Source organism: Nyctibius grandis, chromosome 27 (genome assembly GCF_013368605.1).
Source record: "Nyctibius grandis isolate bNycGra1 chromosome 27, bNycGra1.pri, whole genome shotgun sequence".
NCBI classification, from domain to species: domain Eukaryota; kingdom Metazoa; phylum Chordata; class Aves; order Nyctibiiformes; family Nyctibiidae; genus Nyctibius; species Nyctibius grandis.
This window is the reverse complement of record NC_090684.1, coordinates 5133529-5152371: the sequence shown is the minus strand read 5'-3', so window position 1 is coordinate 5152371 and position 18843 is coordinate 5133529. Positions and strand designations below refer to the sequence as shown.

The following is an 18843-nucleotide window of genomic DNA, read 5'->3' as shown; positions in this document are numbered from 1 at the left end:
TGCCTGGATGGGTGCTCTGGGTGACCCTGCTTGGGCAGGGGGTTGGGCTGGATGCTCTCCAGAGGCCCCTTCCAGCCCCAGCCAGGCTGGGATTGTGTTGATCTCTGGACAGGGGAGCAGTCAGCAAGCCGCAGGAGCGAGTGACTTGTCCAAGGTCACTGACTCTAAGCTGAGGATGGAGTTCAGATTTCCCAGAAGGGGTTAACGGTGGATTTGGATTTGTAGCTGGATAAGGCAGATGGTTGCAAGCAGCTTAATGTGTACTTAAAAGATATCTCCGCTGTGAACTGCTGGCCAAAGGAAGGGATCTTATCCTTTTTTTTTTTTCAGGCTCCAACACGTACGAGGAAGCAGCCGCCTACATCCAGTGTCAGTTTGAAGATCTGAACCGGAGGAAAGACACCAAGGAGATCTACACGCACTTCACCTGCGCCACCGACACCAAGAACGTGCAGTTCGTCTTCGATGCCGTTACAGATGTTATCATTAAAAACAACCTGAAGGAATGCGGGCTCTACTGAGGAGGAGGGGGTGGACGAAGGAGGTAAAGCTCGTGGTGGTGAAGGCTCGGGTGGCTTCGCCACGTCGCCTCGCTAACGCTCGCTCTGTTCTTCCCAGGTTTTTATGACGTGGCGTTTTTGAGACCCCGACTCTGCTGTCTCACGAGGACAAGCGTGACCAGGACCAGGGAAACGCAAGCAGCATGCAGAACCGTTGCATTCTTTAGCACAAATCTTCTGTATTAGGGACCTTTTTATCGATACGGGGTGTTGGAGTTAGGTCAAGGCGGGACGACTTGTAGATCATCCCGGCATCGTTCGGATGGCGTGATCTCAAATGTGTACAGCTGTTGTGGAGTTGGTGCTGGATTCCAGACCTTCGATATGTAGCTTTCTCTCTTTCTTTAACAAGCCACCACTAGTCTGTTTTTAAGTTGTTTTTTGTTTTTTTTCCATCAAGAAAACTATAACTTTACTAAATTTTTCTTTATTTGCAAACAAATCTTGTTTTAAAAATAATAAAAAAAATAATGACGACAAAAAAAAATCACTTAACTATGCACATGAGACCAGATCATGCAGAAAGTATTCCTCTTAGCAGGAACTCTTTGTTTTTAACACTTGGTATGGTCAGGATTTAATATTTCTGCAACTACTTAAAGGATCCTTCGAGCTCTTAGGGCGATCGCTTCGGCTTTTTCTGATGGGTCATTTGTTACTGTCCTGCTCCCAGAAGGCTTCTGAAAGAACCTTCTGCAGCAGGATAAGCGAGTCTTGTTTTTTTTAGCTTATGGTTAGGGGTGAAGCTGCTTTATGCCGAGATCTCATTCCGCATTGGAGAGATGAAATGCCGACTCCAGTTGGATGGGGGAACGCTGCTGCTACCGAGCTGCTCCATCAACCACTTGAGGTTCTCGTGCGGTTTTTGGTGGGTAATTCTGTACAGGGTGCGCCTTGCTCTGCATCCCCCATGGCCTTTTCTCTTCAGAGACTCCTCAGCCGTAGTGACGAGCATGCCTTTACTTTGTATATGTGGTGCCAAACCCCTCTTTGCCATTATTTTTAACACGTTCATAACCCATCAGTACATTCCTTCGCTGAACCGTTTGCGTCGAGACTCTTCTTGCCCGGTTTGTCACGTGTACAGTTTCAATCTGTTGTAGTTGTTGGCAGTATTAAAATGGTGAGTAAAGAGCTGAGCCTTTTCTTTAGTTTGTTAATTTTTCCAGGAGCATTTCCCTGCCACACACACACCCCGTTTGTGCTTTGCTGGAGAAGGAAGATAAGAGCTTCGATGGGAAATGGGTGTAATTAATGGGATGGGAAGGTTCCTCGTGCTTTATCGTACGTGACTGTTGGTGCTCTCGGTCCTGAAGACGTGGGTCACGCTGGCACGGACGGGAGGTGACAGGCACCCAGGATTATTGGCAGAGGGTTGGTTTGCTGCTTATTTAGAGCACGGATCTTGCTGCCTCTTTCAAACATGATTCCCTTTCCCAGGGAGGTGGTGGAGTCACCATCTCTGGAGGGGTTTAAGAAAAGCCTGGCCATGGCACTTAGTGCCCTGGTCTAGTTGCCATGGTGGTGTCAGGGCAATGGTTGGACTCGATGATCTCAGAGGGCTCTTCCAACCTCATTGATTCTGTGATGGCAAAACAACGGCTCTAGAGGATGCTCTTGGGTGGTGTGGATATAACCCGTCTCGAAGACACTTGAAATACAGAATGAAATACTTCAGGGGTGCTTGTGGGTGCTGTGAGGGTCCCAGTAGGGGCTTTATCTTGCCCGGCTGGGAAGGGTTTTCATCTGGTGGTGGCTCCACTCTGCTGCCCGTGGGCCAGCGGTTCATGTCGGTGCGAGATCTGTATGTGCATCGACCGCGGGATGAGTGTGAAAAGTGTAAAATATTCCTTGATCCAAGCTCTTGGAGACAGGAGTGAGGCCGGGGAAGAGTCGTCATGGAGAAATGATAGACACCCGTGTCATGCATGGCTCTTTATTTTGCTTTTCCTACAGTTAAATGAAGCTGTTTGTGATCTCCGCAGTAAGCAGGGCGAGGATGGAGGACTTGGCTACAGTACCAGCGTAGGTTTATTTACAAACAAGAGCAAATACAGCTCTAAGTAGCAGAATGATAAAAATCTTTCAAGTACCCATCTCCTCTTTATCCAGCCCCTTCCCCTTCTCCGGGTGATTACCTCCCCCAGACCTTCACCCATGAGCTCCTGCCCCAAAAACCCCCAAATTTCTCCTGCCAAAGGACTCGGGTTGGTTCCCAGCAGCGACTCGGAGGTAACGCAGCCTCCAGCTTCCCCAGAAAACTCCTGGTTTGATTAATTCAGCTTTGATTGATTAATTCAGCTTCGATAAAAGGGAAGGGAGGGATGGGCGGGGGGGGAGGGAAGCGATGCGGCTGTGGCAGGGTGCAAGTACGATGGTTTGACATCAATATTCCTTGCTGGTGTGTTCTCTGGTGTCAGACCACTCTGGAACTTGTTAATAAACGCTGAGAGCAGGGTTTTCTTTAAAAAAAAAAACAAAAACAAAAAACCCGAAAAAAAAAAAAAAACAAAGAGGAAATGGCCACGTAAGGGAGGAGGAAGTTCAGCCTCAGCCCCTTCCTATTTTGGGCTTGGAAGTGGGTGGTTTGGTTGGGCAGGTGGTAGAAAAAATAGTGGGAGTTTTTATTTTTCAGTTAATCCTTCTGGCTCTGCTCAGCAGAACGGCGCTGGAGTGGGGAATCCTTTTCTAGGAGGAAGGAAGGAAGAAGAGGGTTACACTAAGGTTGGAAGGTTCCCGGGGGCTGGGAAAGTGGGGAGGGGGGGAAGAAAATCCCACTGCTGCTCAGGTTCAGTTAAAAATTAAACTTATAAACCCTGATTAAACCTTTCTGGTGAGGAGCTGGTGAAGCAGAGCGTGGCGTGGGGCTCCCGTGGGCATCGTTCGGGTTATCTCCCACGAGCCGAGGTTGGGCAAGAGCCTCCCTGACTGGAGCAGCACCAGTGGCAACAGGAAGCCCCGAGATAAAAGGGTTTGATCTCGCTCGGGTGCATCGTTTTGGGGTATAATCTGCTGGTTTCATCTCTTTCCTGACCTTCCCCGGGGGTTGGTGGGACCCCAAAACCGCCCTCCCCAGGTCCTTGCCAGTCCCAGCGCATCCTCCCCTCCCCTGGAGCCTTCCAGCCCGCGTTCGATGGCAAAGCCTGGGGTGACCCACCTCCCCTCGCCCCGCAGAGGGGTGACCCCCATCCCCTCCCCAGCCCCTTTATTTTTGAGGTTAAACACCCATCTCTTGGGTACCTGCCCCCCGGGTGCTCAGAAGAGGCCGCAGTCCTTGAGGTTCTCTTTGATGATGACATCCGTGACGGCGTCGAAGACGAACTTGACGTTCTGCGTGTCGGTGGCACAGGTCATGTGGCTGTAGATCTCCTTCACGTCCTTGCGCATGTTGAGGTCGAGGAACTGGGTCTTGATGTAATTTCCCGCGTCTTCAAACGTGTTGGGACCTGCGGAGGGAGGAAACGCTGCTGAGCTGCTCCCAGGGGGAGGTGACTGGTGGAGCAGGAGATGGTCAAGGCTGGTTTTTTTAAGAGCTAAAGCTGAAATCTTCCTCCAGAGGAGGAGGAGGAGGGCTGGGGGGCAACTGCACCTGGGAAAGTGATTAAAAAAAAGCCTTTTTAACCCATTTCAATCCTTCCAACCACCTTCCCAAGGCCACATCTGTCCTCTCCTCTGCTCCTGCCTCCAGGGACTTGACTTGATCCCACCAGGGACTTGACTTGATCCACCACAACCCCAACCTGAGACGCTCTGGCTGCCTTGGGACCACGCTTTGGGGAGGGGGAACAAACCCGACCCACCGTCATAATCTGGGAAGCAAATGCTGAGATGGACTTTCTTGATCTTCTCCTCGAAAAGGTCCTTCTTGTTGAGGAAGAGGATGATGGAGGTGGCGGCGAAGAACTTGTGGTTGCAGATGCTGTTGAAGAGGTGCAGGGATTCGTGCATGCGGTTCTGCGAGCAAAGGGGCTCGTTAGCACGAAGCACCCACACTCATTTACAAACCCCTTTTGGCCATCGCAGCCCCCCAGTCCCCCCAGTCCCCGGACAAGAGCTTCTCCCCGTGCTCCCAGCGATGCTCCTGCCTGTCCCCAGAGCCCCTCTTGTCCATCCCAAAAGCCGCGGTGCGAGAAACTGGGACGAAAACTGGATGGGGAGGGGTGTCATCAGCTTCTGGGATGTTCTGAAATGACGCTTTAGGGTGGGGAAAATTATCCGGGGAAACCTCGCAGCCCTGGAAGGGGCTCGGGGAGGGCTGGAGCTGCCGTCGCCGCATCCCGGCTGTCTGTGGGATGCTCTTGCTGGCCCCCAGCCCCCGGCCACGACCCGCAGCTGCAGGAAGGAGCTGGGGAAAAGGGAAAGCTGCGGTTTGAACGCGGCCGTGGGGTTTCTGGTTTGCTGCAGGGGAGGACGAGGCTCCGTCCCGCCGGACTGGGGGCGTTCACTGGTGGAAGGCAGATCTGCTTCACCTTGGCGTGGCAGCGGGCAGGTTCTGCGGGGCTGAGGATGCCCCATCCACGTTCCCCTTGCAGCAGGTTTTCTGTGGGGTTTCAGCGAGCTGCGCACCCGCAGGGCCGGCTTGGGCCAAATCCTGCCCCGGGGAAGCGGTACAGCCGCTCCGGAGGGCTTCCATGGCAGAGATGCTCTGTCCTCACCCCACGTGCCGGGGCTGCTTCAGGCCGGGGAAGGGCTGCAAGCCCTGGGGGGGCCAGAACCCCCCCCCAGCTCCAGCAAAGGTGTTCGGGAGCACCCGTGGGACCGGCCACCGTGGGTGATGCCGGCAAGGATGCTTCGCCCCGCTGCCTGGGGGCTCCCATGTTCCTCCTCTCCACACCTTCCCCCTCCGAGCTCCTTTTCCCCGATGCTGGAGCATCCCGGAGGGCTTTTGCTTAACGACCCTGTGCCATCCTTGCCCAGCTGCCACTTGCCAGGAGGGTGAAAGCTGCCCCTTGGCGCCGCCTTTCTGCCCTGCTCTGAGGATGCAGCGAGGCGAGAGGTGCCTCTGGGTGATGGTCGCCTTCATCCACGCCTGTTCCCGTCTCTTCCTCTCCTCCTGCGCCGCGGCCGGCTCCTTTGGTTGTGGTTTTCCAGCACGTTCTGGGACGGCGGCTCTCGGGAGGAGGGCGGCGGTGGGCGCTGCTTTGCCCCTGGGGGGGTTTTGTGGGGTGGGCAGACCCACGGCCCCGTGACCTCCTCGTGCCCCAGAGAAAGCGCTGACACGTTTACTGGGTGCAACTGGGCTCCGTCCTGCATCTCCCACCCCTTCCCTGCATCACCCAGACCATCAACCAGCACCCACCCTCTGCAACCCCCCCCAGAGCACCCAGCTCCTCTCCCCCGAGGTCGCTGAGCCCTCCCCAGGCACCTCCTGGACCCTGACCCACCACTTCGTCGTCCTCCACCAGCACCATGTCGTAGGCGCTCAGCGCCCCGCAGAAGATGATGCAGGTCACCCCCTCGAAGCAGTGGATCCACTTCTTGCGCTCCGATCGCTGCCCTCCCACGTCGAACATCCTGGGGAGGGGACAAGGACACGGGGGGGTGACACGTCTGGTGCTGCCACCCACCACGTGGTGGTCCCCAGCACCCCTGTCCTCAGTGGGGTCAGGGATGCAGTGACCCCTGGTCCAGGTGGGGTTGGTGGTTCCTGGAGCATCAGGTTCACCCTAAATGCCCGCCCCATGTTGGGGGGTCATGGAGGGGGAGGGGTATGGGGGGGTTATGGGGGGGGCACCCACCTGAAATTCAGGTCTTTGACGGAGAACTTGGTCTCGATGATGCCCGTGGTCTTCACTCGGGATCGCAGCACGTCCTGCTCGTTGGGGAGGTACTCGGGGGCCGTGATCCTGTCCAGCTGGTTCAGGTAACTGGGGGGGGGGAACGGGGGGGGGCATGACCTGCTGCGGAGGGGCTGTCCCATGTCCCAGCCACCCCCCCCTGCCTGCCCTGATGGCTTTTGGGGATGGCTGGGGCTGAGCTCTGCCAACGCTGGGACACGAAGGCAGCAGCGACCCTGGGGGGGACTGCAGGACATTGGGGGGCACGATGGGGGGCTGCAGGGGTATTGGGGGGGCACGATGGGGGCTGCAGGGACATGGAGGGGTACGATGGGGGGCTGCAGGGACATTGGGGGGGGATGATGGGGGGCTGCAGGGACATTGGGGGGGGGATGATGGGGGGCTGCAGGGACATTGAGGACGTACAATGGGGGGGCTGCAGGGACATTGGGGGACTCAATGGGGGGCTGCAGGGGTATTTTGGGGGGTGCCATCGGGGGCTGCAGCCCCCTGGCCCCCGTGGGATGGAGGACAGCGACCTCAGGGTATTCCCAGCACCGGGGAGGGGGGTGATTTTGCGGGGCTGGGTGGGAAATGGCAGCGAGCAGCCGGGGGGGTCCCCCCAGGCATGTCCCTGTGTCCCCCCCCCAGTCGTGCCCCCACTCACTACGCGGCCGAGTCGTTGAGCTGGTACTCGGCGGCTCGCTCGAAGCACGCCTGGACCCCCCCGTCCTTCCACAGCTTCTTGATGCAGTCGACGAGCTCGGGGGGCATCGTGCCCTCCTCGATGGAGTCGGCCAGGTTGAAGAGCTGCTGCCCCTCGTCCTGCAACGGGGACCCTTCGCCACCATCCCACCATGTCCCCCCAAAAAGCCCCCAGGATGGGGCTGCTACGGACCCCGGCTCGGGGGTGTTGGCTGACCCCATGTCCCCCCAGGTGGTGGCAGTGGGTTTGGGGGAGGGGGGACAGGGACTGACCGCGCGGGACGGCTCGGCGTAGTCGATGCCCAGCGTGGACATGGCGCGGATGATGGCCAGGATGGACTGCAGGACGTTGCCGTAGATGATGGCCTTGAACTCCAGGCACTCCTCGGGCGTGTAGCCGTCCTGGTGGATGATCCTGGGGGGGGCACAGCAGCCTCAGCCCCAGGCTCTGGCACTCTGGGGTGCCCCCCCCATCCCCTCCCAGTATCACCCCACCCTGGGAACCAGCACAGTGGTGCCACCACCACCAGCATGACATGGACAGGGGGGTGACCATGCCCTGGCTGGGGCTGTCCAACCCTTGGGGTCACCCTGGTGACCCCCCCCCAATCTGGGTGCCCCCCCTGGGTCATACTCACTTCATCTGCTTCACGATGGTGCTCTTGCCCGACTCTCCAGCCCCTAGAAAAAGGTGGGGGGACACCTTAGTGCTGGCCAGGAGGTGGGGGGACAGACCGCAGGCCTGATGCCACGGTGATGGGCACGGCGGGGGGACAGGGGCTGCTTTCCCTCCCTCTCCGCTCTCTCCTGGCCGGACACCCAGCCTGGCCTCCCCCCCCCCCCCCCCACCCCAATGCCACCTCCTGTCACCCCGGAGCTGGACCACACCTTGGGGACCCCCCAGGGGTGGTGGGGACCCACCGGGGTCCCACATCCCCCACCCACCGGCAGCTTGGGTGCTGTAAGCAGCTTAGGAAGCTGCTTAGAATTAGGGTGCTAATCGCCTTGACCCCGGCCCCCCCACCCGGATAAGCCCCCCCACTGCCAGTCCCTGCCCCATAGGGCCCCCACGCGTCCCTGTGGGGTCACCCCACTGCCCAAGCGGGGTGCGGAGGGTCCCCTGGGGGACTGTCCCCTCCCACCCCATGCCCAGCGGCAGGGTTTGGGGGTGCTGGTGGCAGGACCCCCCCCCGGGTCTCGCTGAGCCCCCCCAAGGGATGTGCCGCAGCCTGGCCCAGGTGGGACCCGGTGTCCTGGTCTTCTCCCCGTCCCCGCACTGTCCCCTTTGCCCATGCCACCCATCTAGATGCCACCAAGAGCTGATGCCACCCCCCCGGCTCTTCCCAGGGGACATCCAGCTGGTGGGACAACCTCACTAATCGCAACTCGTCAGCTAACGAGGACTAACGAGCTGCAGGGGTTGGGACCAAGCAAGGCAGAGCACGAGGCGCTGATGGGACTGTCCCTGTCCCCTCTCCCCGGTTCCTTTTGCCCATCCCCATCCATGGGGTCCCCCGTGCCAGGTGGGGACGGGGCATGGGTACAGGGTGGGGACAGGGTGGGGACACCCTCACCGAGCAAGAGCAGCTTGACCGTCTTGGCTTCCTTATCCGCGTCCTCCTGGAGCTTCTTCTCCAGCTCCTTGGACCTCTTGGCCATCTCCTTGTCCTCTGCGCTGGCCCCGCTCCCCATGGCCTGGCCTTCCTCCTCCTCGAACCCCTCGAGCTCCTCTAGGTCCCCGCGTTCTTCCAGCTCTCCGGGGGGGGGTGACAGCACGCGCACCCCGGGGACGGGCGGTGGGTGATGATGGGGGGGGAGAAAGAGGAGCCCCGAGGGTCCCCACCACCCCGATGTCCCGCAGCAGGGACAGCTCGGTGGGTCCTTGCGCTCTCCTTTAGCTCCTCATGGACAACCTGATTTTTTTTGGGGGGGGTTGTGGGATTTGGGGACTTTTTATCTCGCCATGTGACCCAGGAAATCCAATTAGCCCAAGATGGCAAAGATTAGGGCTGAGGGAAGCGTCGCCAGGAGGTGGGCACGGGGCTTTACGTAAGGGGGGCAAGCGGTGTGACACCCCCTGCCCGCAGGGGACGGGGACACCCTGGGGCTGGGGGACACCCCGGGGCTGGGGGACACCCCATGTCCCCCCCCGGGGCTGGCTCAGGGGGGTCCCTGGGTTTGGGGCACCCCCCGTGCCTGTTGTCCCCGCCACGTGCTGGGTTGGGCATGGGGTTGGGGGCAGCCCCCTGCTCATGTCCCCCCACCCCACCCCACTGTCCCCCAGCGGTTGGTTTTAAGGTCCCCTAAACCTCTGCACCCCACAGGGTCACTGGGGCCTTTATGTCCCCTTACTGGTGTCCCCGTGTCCCACCTGGCATGTGTCCCCCACCCCCCCCCAGACTCCCCCCTGCCATCCCTGCCAGCCTTGGTGGCATGGGGACAGTGTGTCCCCGCGGCCACAAAGCCCCTCCGGAGCCGCTAATGAACTTGGCACTAATGAAGGAGCTCCAATTAAAATACCAACCCCCCCCCAATGCGGTGTCACGAGGGGGGGCTCGGGGGGGTCAGGCCCTATGCGGGGACATCCACGGGGACATCCCCTGTGGGTGCTGAGGGGGGGGGTATGAGGGGACCTCTTTTGGGGTGTGGGACCCCACCTGGGGGGGGGGATGCCCCATTTGGGGGGGGATCGGGTGGGTTTTTGGGGGGGGGCAATGTCTAATGGGGGGAGGAGGGTGACGGTCCGTCTTGGGGTGTGATGGTCCATGTTGGGGGGTGACAGTCTGTGTTGGGGGGCGACAATTTGTGTTGGGGGGCGACTATGCGTGTTGGGGGTGACGGTCCGTGTCTTGGGGGGGGGAAAAATGACACCCTGTCTTGGAGGGGGCTCAGCACCCATGTCGGGGGAGCTCAGCGCCCATCTCGGGGGGGTGGACCCAGTTGTTGGAGGTGCTGCTGCCATTTTGAGGGGGGTCCAGGACCATCTTTTAGGGGAGATAAGACCCTGTCTCGGGGGGGGAGCACGGCTGTCCCCGGGGAGGGGCTCAGCACCCATGTCAGGGGGGCTCAACACCCATCTCGGGGGGGGCAATGTCCATCTCAAGGGGGCTCAGCACCCATCTCGGGGGGGCAATGCCCATCTCGAGGGGGCTCAGCACCCATCTCAGGTGGACAATGCCCATCTTGGGGGGTCTCATCGCCCATCTGGAGGGGGCTCAGCACCCATCTCAGGTGGACAATGCCCATCTTGGGGGGTCTCATCACCCATCTCGAGGAGGCCTAGCACCCATCTCGGGGGGGGGGCTCAGCACCCATCTCGTGGGGGGGCAATGCCCATCTCGAGGGGGCTCAGCACCCATCTGTACCCCGTTGCCGGAGGTGCCGCTGCCATTTTGAGGGGGGTCCAGGACCATCTTTTAGGGGTGACAAGACCCCGTCTCGGGGGGGGCACTGCTGTCCCCGGGGGGGGTGCTCAGCACCCATGTCGGGGGTGGTTCAGCACCCATCTCGGGGGTCTCAGCACCCATGTCGGGGGGGGGCAATGCCCATCTCGGGGGGCCCAGCACCCATCTCGGGGGGGCTCAGCACCCATGTCGGGGCGCACAGCACCCAGCCCCGCAGCAGGGCGGGTCTCTCCGCCAACCCTTCCTCCTCCTCCTCCTCCTCCTCCTCCTCGCCACATCCTCCCCCCGCCCCATCCTCCTCCCCGGCTTCCGGCCGGGCTCCGCCGGGGACTTTGCTCCAGCCCCGGGGGAGGGAGCGGCGGCCACCGCCGGCCCTGCCGCCCCGCCGCCGTAAGAGTCCCCCGGCCCCGCCGCGGGGGTCCCCGCCGCCATCAGCCACCGCCACCCCCGGCCCCGCCGCCGTGCCCCGGGCCGCCATGTCCTCAGCCGCCCCCGCCAAGTGCCCCTTCAAGAAGCGGGGCAGCCTGCAAGCCGCCCCCCCCGCAGGTGAGGACCCCCCGCACCCCCCCCCGCCATCAGCGCGCCCCCGCGCCCCGGCGGCTCATGGAGCGGGGTAGACCAGGCCGCTGGGTGCGGCAGGCCCTGGGCGGGGGTCTGGGTGTTATGGGGGGGTGTCGGGGGGGGAGATGGTGTGGGGGCTATGGGGGGGGTCTGGGTGTTATGGGGGGTGTCGGTGGGGGCTATGGGGGGGGGATCTGGGGGGGGGTATGGGGGGGGCTGGATGTTATGGGGGGGCTATGGGGGAGATGGTGGGGGCGCTGGTGTGGGTGCTTTGGGGGGGGTCTGGGTGTTATGGGGGGGCCGGTGTGGGGGCTATGGGGGGCTGGTGGGGGGGCTATGGGGGGCTGGGTGTTATGGGGGGGCCGGTGTGGGGGCTATGGGGGGCTGGGTGCTATGGGGGGCTGGTGTTGGGTGCTGGGGGGGGTGCTGTCTATGTTTGGGGTGGGGTTCCTTTGGGGGGTGCTTTGGGGCTGGCGTGCCCATCGCTGTGGTGTCTGGGCTGCTGCAGCGGAGACATGGTGCAGTGGGTGGAGAGAGGGAGAGCTGGGGCTGGGGGGGTTCGGGGTGGCGGGACCCCCGAGGGTGGGGGTCAGGGTGCTGGTGTTGGGGCATTGGGGTTGTGCCTCAGTTTCCCCACCCGAGACCTCAGCAATGGGCAGGGTGGGGGGCTGCTCCCCACACCCCCCCCATTCCTGTTTGGGTGATGTGGGGTGGGGGGCTCATCACGGGCGGGGGGGCAGGACACTTGTGGTGCTACTGGGTGGGTGGGGGGCCCTTACTGGTGGCCCCAGTTTAACCAGTGGGGCCTGATTTCCAGTGCCTGCCCCCCACCCCCCCAGCCAGATCCTTGGTGGGGTTTGGCCATGAGGGTGGTGGCTGGTGTGGGGGCTATGGGGGGGGTCTGGGTGTTATGGGTGGGGGGGTCCCTTGATGCTGGGAGGGTACTGGAAGGGGGGTGTCGGGGTGATGTGAGGGGGGGGGGTGTTGCCTCCCCTCCCTCCCAGTTTGGGGGTGCCCCCCAGCGTGGTGGGTTGGGGGGGCAGGAGGATGGATTGTGGGGGGACAGAGGGATGGGAGGGGGTGGATGGGCTGATTAACCCCTCGGTGCCCAGGAGGGGGGCCCGCGCCCCCCCCAGCTCCCTCCGTCCCGCTGTGCGCAGAGTCCCGGGGCGCGCCGGGGGCCCGGCCCCTGCAGTCGGCGCGGTCCCTCCCCGGGCTCCCCCACTGCCTCAAGCACTTCCCCGTCGACCTCCGCACCTCCATGGACGGCAAGTACAAGGAGATCGCCGAGGTGGGTCCAGCGGGGCATGGAGGGGGGGTCTCACCTCCATCCCACCCCACCTTTCCAGCTCATCTAGGGAGGGGACCCCCCCAAGTGGCAGTTCCCCTCCCAGCCGGGCGGGCTGAGGCCTGGGTGCAGCTCGTGACAGGGGTGTCCCTGGGGGGCAGGAGCTGTTCTGCCGCTCCTTGGCCGAGAGCGAGATGCGGACGGCGCCGTACGAGTTCCCCGAGGAGAGCCCCATCGAGCAGCTGGAGGAGCGGCGGCAGCGCCTCGAGCGCCAGATCAGCCAGGACGTTAAGTAAGCTGGGGGGGGGGTCCCACACGTGTCCCCTTGGGGTCCCACACGTGTCCCCTTGGGGTCCCTGCGTGGGGACAGGCCACCACCACCCACCCCGGGGGCTGTCGGTCCTCTGTGCCAGCTCTGTGTCCTCCCCCCCTGCTTCGTGTCCCTTTATAAGTGATTTTTTTCTGGTTTTTTCTGTGGTTTGTGTTATTTGGGGCATTAATGGGGTGTTTTCTCTCTGTCCCCCCCCCCCACCCGCCATGTCCCCGCTGTCCCCACCCCGCTGCCTGCTTGTCCCCAGACTCGAGCCCGACATTTTGCTCAGAGCCAAACAGGACTTCTTGAAAATTGACAGTGCCGCCGACTTACAGTGAGTGTCCGGCTCGGTGTCACCGGCTGGGGACACGGAGGGGGGGTATTGGGGACCCCCCCAGCCCCGCTCTGACACGGCCACCCCACAAACACAGAGCCAAGAGGTCCTGACACAGCCACTCGTGCTGGCACTGAAGGGGTTAATGCCCCCAGTGGGGGTATTTAGGGGGTGGGGGGGGTTGGGGTGGTGGCACAGGGTCCCACCCTGGCCCTGTCACCCCCCTCCCCGGGTGTGGGGGGGGTCCGCTGCTGCGTGTCCTCCTCCTCCCTCCTGTCTCTGCTTGGGAGTTGTCTCTGTCACGAGTTATTTCGTTCTCTGTCCTCCCCCCCTTGTCGTGCTCCTGTGGGGCTGGGGGTGACAATGCCACCGCCCGTGGGGACATCGGTGGCACTCAGCTGCCTGATTCTGATGGTGGCATCCCTGGGGACAACCCTCCTGCCACCCCGGGGCTGGACGCAGTCCCTGGGGCGGGGGCTGGTGCTACCCTCAGGAGGGGGTACGTGGGGACATGGGGTGGCGACAGGCCGTGTCCCTGTCTCACCGGCCACCGTCTGTACCCACAGGCTCCTCAAGGAGCAGAACGAGGACCTGGTGGACCATGTCCCCAAGGAGCGAGAGGCGCTGCTGGAGCGGGAGTTCCAGCGGGTCACCATCTCCGGGGAGGAGAAGTGCGGGGTGAGCCTCCCCCCACCACCCACTGGGCTCCTAAGGGTGTCAACCCCCACCTTGACGTTGGTTTGTTTTGGTGTCCCTCACCCCCAGGTGCCCTTCACGGACCTTCTGGATGCGGCCAAGAGCGTGGTGAAGGCGTTGTTCCTACGGGAGAAGTACATGGGCTTGTCGCTGCAGAGCTTCTGCAAAACCACCGCCCGGTACCTGCAGGAGCTCTCTGAGAAACCCCTGGAGACCCGCGGCTACGAGGAGGTGCCCGAGACCCCCGTGGCCGCCGGTGAGCAGGGGGCGGTGGGGTCTTCACGCTGGGATGGGGTGCTAGGAGGGCTTTGGGTGATGGGTGTCTCGTTGGGTCGCAGATGCCCCCGTGCACCCCCCGTTCGCGGAGCAGCACCCCTACGAGACGTGGGACCCTCAGGCCATGCCGGCCGACCTGGGCTTCGGGCTGAAGATGGTGGCTGGTGTGGTGCACGTCTACACCAAGCAGGACCTCACCGACAAGTGAGTCGTGAGGCACAGGGGATGGTGGCTCACTGGTGTGGTGGCCTGGAGGACAAGGGGAGTCTGATGGATCCTGTCCCCACATGTGGCCCACCTCTGTCCCCCCGCCAGGAGCACGGAACTGGACCTGCCGTACCCCGACCTGCAGGAGTTCATCGCCGACATGAATTTCCTCATGGCTTTGATCATCAACGGGCCCATGTAAGGAGAAGGGTCCCACCACGGGGGTGTCTTGGGAGGTTCCCACCATGGGGAGGGGGGGGGACAGAACCTTGGGGACAGCACCAGAGGACATGGTGGTGGCTATGACACATGGTACCGGTGCAGCTCGCGTGTCCACGTGTCCATCCTTGCTCATGGTCACCGTGCACGTGGAGTCCAGAGCCGTGTCCCCTCATCCTGGTGGGCACCAGCCTTATGGGGTTGGATGTTCTCCCTCCTCTTCCCCAAACTGACGCCCTCTCCCCACCTCGGGCAGCAAATCCTTCTGCTACCGCCGGCTGCAGTACCTGAGCTCCAAGTTCCAGATGCACGTGCTGCTCAACGAGATGAAGGAGCTGGCGGCCCAGAAGAAGGTGCCCCACCGCGACTTCTACAACATCCGCAAGGTACCCGCCGGCTCGTGGTGGGGGCTCCGAGCTTGACTGGGGAGCGCTTGGAGACCCTCAGGGCTGAGCATCGCCTCCGCCCGCGCAGGTGGACACCCACATCCACGCCTCGTCCTGCATGAACCAGAAGCATCTCCTGCGCTTCATCAAGCGGGCCATGAAGAAGCACCTGGATGAGATAGTCCACGTGGAGAAGGGCAAAGAGCAGACGCTCAAGGAGGTCTTCGAGACAATGAACCTCACTGCCTACGACCTGAGCGTGGACACGCTGGATGTCCACGCGGTACGGGGGACATCCCCCAATGCTGGAGATGAGCAAGGCCCCCAGCTCCTCTCTGGCTGGGGTGGGGGATCTTCTCTGGGGGCTGTCCCAGGGTGGGATGGGGGGGTGCTGGGGGCTCTGGGTAGGGCTGGTGTGGTGGCTCTGGGGTGACGAGGGGTCTCGGTGTCCCCCTGCCAGGATCGCAACACCTTCCACCGCTTCGACAAGTTCAACGCCAAGTACAACCCCATCGGCGAGTCCATCCTGCGGGAGATCTTCATCAAGACGGACAACCGCGTCTCGGGGAAGTACTTCGCCCACATCATCAAGGTGAGCGGCCCTGGGATGCTCGGGGTTGATGCCCCATGTCTCCCTCCCCCTTCCCGGTGGCCGAGGGGTGACGTTTGCCCCGGCAGGAGGTCATGTCCGACCTGGAGGAGAGCAAGTACCAGAACGCCGAGCTGCGGCTCTCCATCTACGGCCGCTCCCGGGACGAGTGGGACAAGCTGGCCCGCTGGGCCGTCAACCACCGCGTCCACTCCAACAACGTCCGCTGGCTCGTCCAGGTGCCCCGGCTCTTGTGAGTGATGGAGGGGGCAGATACCCTCAACGGGGACCGTGTCCTGGGTGGAGAGACCAAGGACACCCCGCTGATGGCTGCGGTGGGGTGGGATGGGACACCCGTCTCTGAGCGGGGTCCGTCCCTCTGCAGTGATGTCTACCGGACGAAGAAGCAGTTGGCCAACTTCCAGGAGATGCTGGAGAACATCTTCCTGCCCCTCTACGAGGCCACTATCCACCCTGCCCAACACCCGGAGCTGCACCTCTTCCTGGAGCACGTGAGCACCATGTCCTCCTCCTGGGGCGGGGGGACACCGGTGACCCCTGCAACGCCCAGCTTGAGGGCTGGAGCAGATCTCCTGGTGGAGGGGTGCCCATCCCACCGCGGGGGTTGTCTCTCCTGCAGGTCGATGGCTTTGACAGCGTGGATGATGAATCCAAACCAGAACATCACATCTTCAACCTGGACAGCCCTTTGCCGGGCAACTGGGTGGAGGAGGACAACCCACCCTACTCCTACTACCTGTACTACATGTACGCCAACATGACGGTGCTCAACCACCTCCGACGGTAAGGACCCTTCCGCCTGGCCGGGGTGGGGGTCTCGGGGGGGGTCAGATGATGATGGTTGACCCCACGTTGCAGGAAGAGAGGCTTCCACACCTTCGTCCTGCGCCCGCACTGCGGCGAGGCCGGCCCCATCCACCACCTCGTCTCGGGCTTCATGGTCTCAGAGAACATCTCCCACGGGTTGCTGCTCCGCAAGGTCAGCGGGGACTGGGGTGCCCGTGGGGGGGTGGTGGATACGTGGCCGAGACCCCCCCTCACCCCGCTGTGCCCCCCACGCAGGCCCCCGTCCTGCAGTACCTCTACTACCTGGCGCAGATCGGCATCGCCATGTCCCCGCTGAGCAACAACAGCCTCTTCCTCAGCTACCACCGCAACCCCCTCCCCGAGTACCTCTCGCGGGGGCTCATGGTCTCCCTCTCCACCGACGACCCCCTCCAGTTCCACTTCACCAAGGTGAGCAGTTGTGAGGGGGCGTCACGGGCCACCAACCCCCCCCAAAACCAGCTACAAGGTGGCCACCAGCCAAGCCATGGTGATGGGACGGGGTTGGTGGTGGCTAGGAGTAAGGTGATACCAACAGGGTACGGAGGGTGTTGGTGGTCCAGAGAAGGTGGGAGAAGCTGGGGACCCCCACCCTCTGTGGAGGTTGACCCATGGGTGGGTGCTGAGGCCATGTGTCCCCTCCCAGGAGCCATGGTGATGGGATGGGGTTGGTGGTGGCCAGGAGTAAGGTGATACCAACAGGGTACGGAGAGTGTTGGTGGTGCAGGGAGGGTGTTGGTGGTCCAGAGAAGGTGGGAGAAGCTGGGGACCCCCACCCTCTCTGAAGGTTGGCCCAGGGGTGGGTGCTGAGGCCACGTGTCCCCTCCCAGGAGCCGCTGATGGAGGAGTACAGCATCGCCACCCAGGTCTGGAAGCTCAGCTCCTGCGACATGTGCGAGCTGGCCCGCAACAGCGTCCTCATGAGCGGCTTCTCCCACAAGGTAACGCGGCCCCGGTCCCACCGGGACCCACCACAGGGTGCAAAGCAGCCGTAGGACCTTCTCCTTGCTTCTTGTCCCAAGGTGAAGAGCTACTGGTTGGGTCCCCACTACCTGAAGGAGGGTCCGGAGGGCAACGACATCCGTCGGACCAACGTCCCCGACATCCGCGTGAGCTACCGCTTCGAGACGCTGTGCCAGGAGCTCACCCTCATCACGCAGGCGGTGCAGAGCGCGGAGCTGGAGACCATCCACGAGGAGGACGTGCTCACCATCGCCTCCACCCTGGCCACCCGCTGACTCCCTCCCCACCCCGGGCTCCTTGTCCCACCACGGGCTCTTTGTCCCCAGCGGGGACCTCGCTGGCACCACCCCGCAGCATCCCTCCAGGGCTCCATCGCGGTGTCCTCCTCCTGCTACCTCCCGCCCTGGGAAGGGGACGCTCCCCGCTGCTGTCCCCAGTGCCACCCTGGGGGGTTCTCTCCATTTCTTGGGGGTTTTTTGGTGTTTTTTTTGTCTTTTTTTGTTGTTTTTGGGTTTTTTTTAAACTGATGTCTCCCAGCTGGCTTGGTCCCTTCGGGGCTTGGTGGCATGGGGACAAGGCTACAGAAGGTGCCATGCGTGCGGGCACCATTGGGCGGGGGGGTCTTGGCTTCACCTCCTGGGCTCAGGACATGGTGACAACTTGGGGGGACATTGGTGCAGGGCATGGGGACGACGGGGGGGGGACCCAGCCCAGCAGCAGGACCCTCTCTCCGTCCACTCTGTCACCCCACGGGGACGTGGGGACAAGCCAGGCACCACCCAGGGCCCCACATCCCTCCCATGGGGACCCGGTGGCCCAGGGGACGGGGGCTGGTGGAGGATGCTCCATCCTCCTCATCACCGTGGGGAGGAAGGTGAAGGCGCCACGGTGACGCGTGTCCCAGTCCCATGAGTTGTTGGTGGCCCGGAGCGGGTGGCATGAGGCTTCTCCCTCCCCGGTGGGGCGTTACCCCATCCCCATGTCTCCCCCCACCCTGGTCCTGCCTCCCGCCACGGTCCCAGGAGAACGTGGTGGCGCCTACGCCAACCCCACCCGCCCGAGCATGAAAAATAAAGTATTTAAGTAAAATCCTGAAATTTGAGGGTGGTGGGGACAGAGGGGAAACTGAGGCAGCAAGAGGGTGGCCCTAGAGATTGCCACCAGAGGGTGGTGTGTCCCCCCACAACATGGCTTGGCTTTGGGGATGGGGTGTCCCCAAAGCTCTGGGGGTGGGATCCTGGGCGGTGGGTGGCCCCACAGATGGCCCCTATAGGGTGGTCCCCCCACCATGGCTTGGCTATGGGGTTGGGGTCGTCCCCCCCATGATTTGGCTTTAGGGTTGGGGGGTCTCCAAAGCTCTGGGGGTGCTGGGGCCTGATCCTGAGCAGTGGGTGGCCCCACAGAGGGCATAGGGTGGTCACCTCACCATGGCTTGGCTTTGGGGTTGGGGTCCCCCCCCCCATGATTTGGCTTTGGGGATGGGGGGGGTGTCCCCAAAGCTCTGGGGGTGGGATCCTGAGCGGTGGGTGGCCCCACAGGTTGCCACCATAGGGTGGTCCCCCTCCGTGGCTTGGCTTTGGGGATTGGGGGTGTCCCCAAAGCCCTGGGGGTGCCGGGGGCCACATCCCGAGCGGCAGGTGGCAGCCCCGGCACTGGCCCCGTGGCCAGCGGGACACCCTGGCCCCCGCCTGCACCCGGTGACGCGGGCGGGGAGGGGAC

The 18843-nt window shown here is 62.5% G+C and overlaps 3 protein-coding genes across 3 annotated transcripts in view; 2 read left to right on the top strand and 1 right to left on the bottom strand.

The window, feature by feature from the left end:
* The window catches only part of GNAI3 (G protein subunit alpha i3), a 34188-nt gene extending 32494 nt beyond the window's left edge, over positions 1 to 1694 (top strand). The window contains exons 8-9 of the mRNA XM_068419073.1: positions 331 to 544; positions 619 to 1694. Coding sequence (XP_068275174.1) covers positions 331 to 521 — 191 coding nt within the window. The 3' untranslated portion in view covers positions 522 to 544; positions 619 to 1694. The remainder of the gene's footprint in view (positions 1 to 330; positions 545 to 618) is intronic.
* A 2121-nt stretch (positions 1695 to 3815) lies between these two features.
* Positions 3816 to 8734, bottom strand: GNAT2 (G protein subunit alpha transducin 2). Its single transcript, XM_068419542.1, has 8 exons — positions 8617 to 8734; positions 7681 to 7723; positions 7316 to 7457; positions 7005 to 7162; positions 6299 to 6427; positions 5945 to 6074; positions 4361 to 4514; positions 3816 to 4006 (listed from the first exon to the last, which is right to left on the bottom strand). The coding sequence occupies exons 1-8, from the start codon at positions 8732 to 8734 to the stop codon at positions 3816 to 3818; spliced, it is 1065 nt and encodes a 354-aa protein (XP_068275643.1).
* Positions 8735 to 10817: 2083 nt separating this feature from the next.
* On the top strand, positions 10818 to 18221 carry AMPD2 (adenosine monophosphate deaminase 2). Its single transcript, XM_068419141.1, is given in 19 exon segments — positions 10818 to 10992; positions 12168 to 12298; positions 12457 to 12587; positions 12874 to 12942; positions 13509 to 13620; positions 13708 to 13894; positions 13977 to 14118; positions 14230 to 14319; positions 14597 to 14726; positions 14815 to 15009; positions 15187 to 15318; positions 15405 to 15568; positions 15701 to 15827; positions 15956 to 16119; positions 16195 to 16315; positions 16399 to 16572; positions 16992 to 17102; positions 17184 to 17379; positions 17382 to 18221. Coding segments are annotated over 19 exon segments (3081 nt in total). The 5' UTR covers positions 10818 to 10922; the 3' UTR covers positions 18017 to 18221.
* The last annotated feature ends 622 nt before the right edge of the window (positions 18222 to 18843 follow it).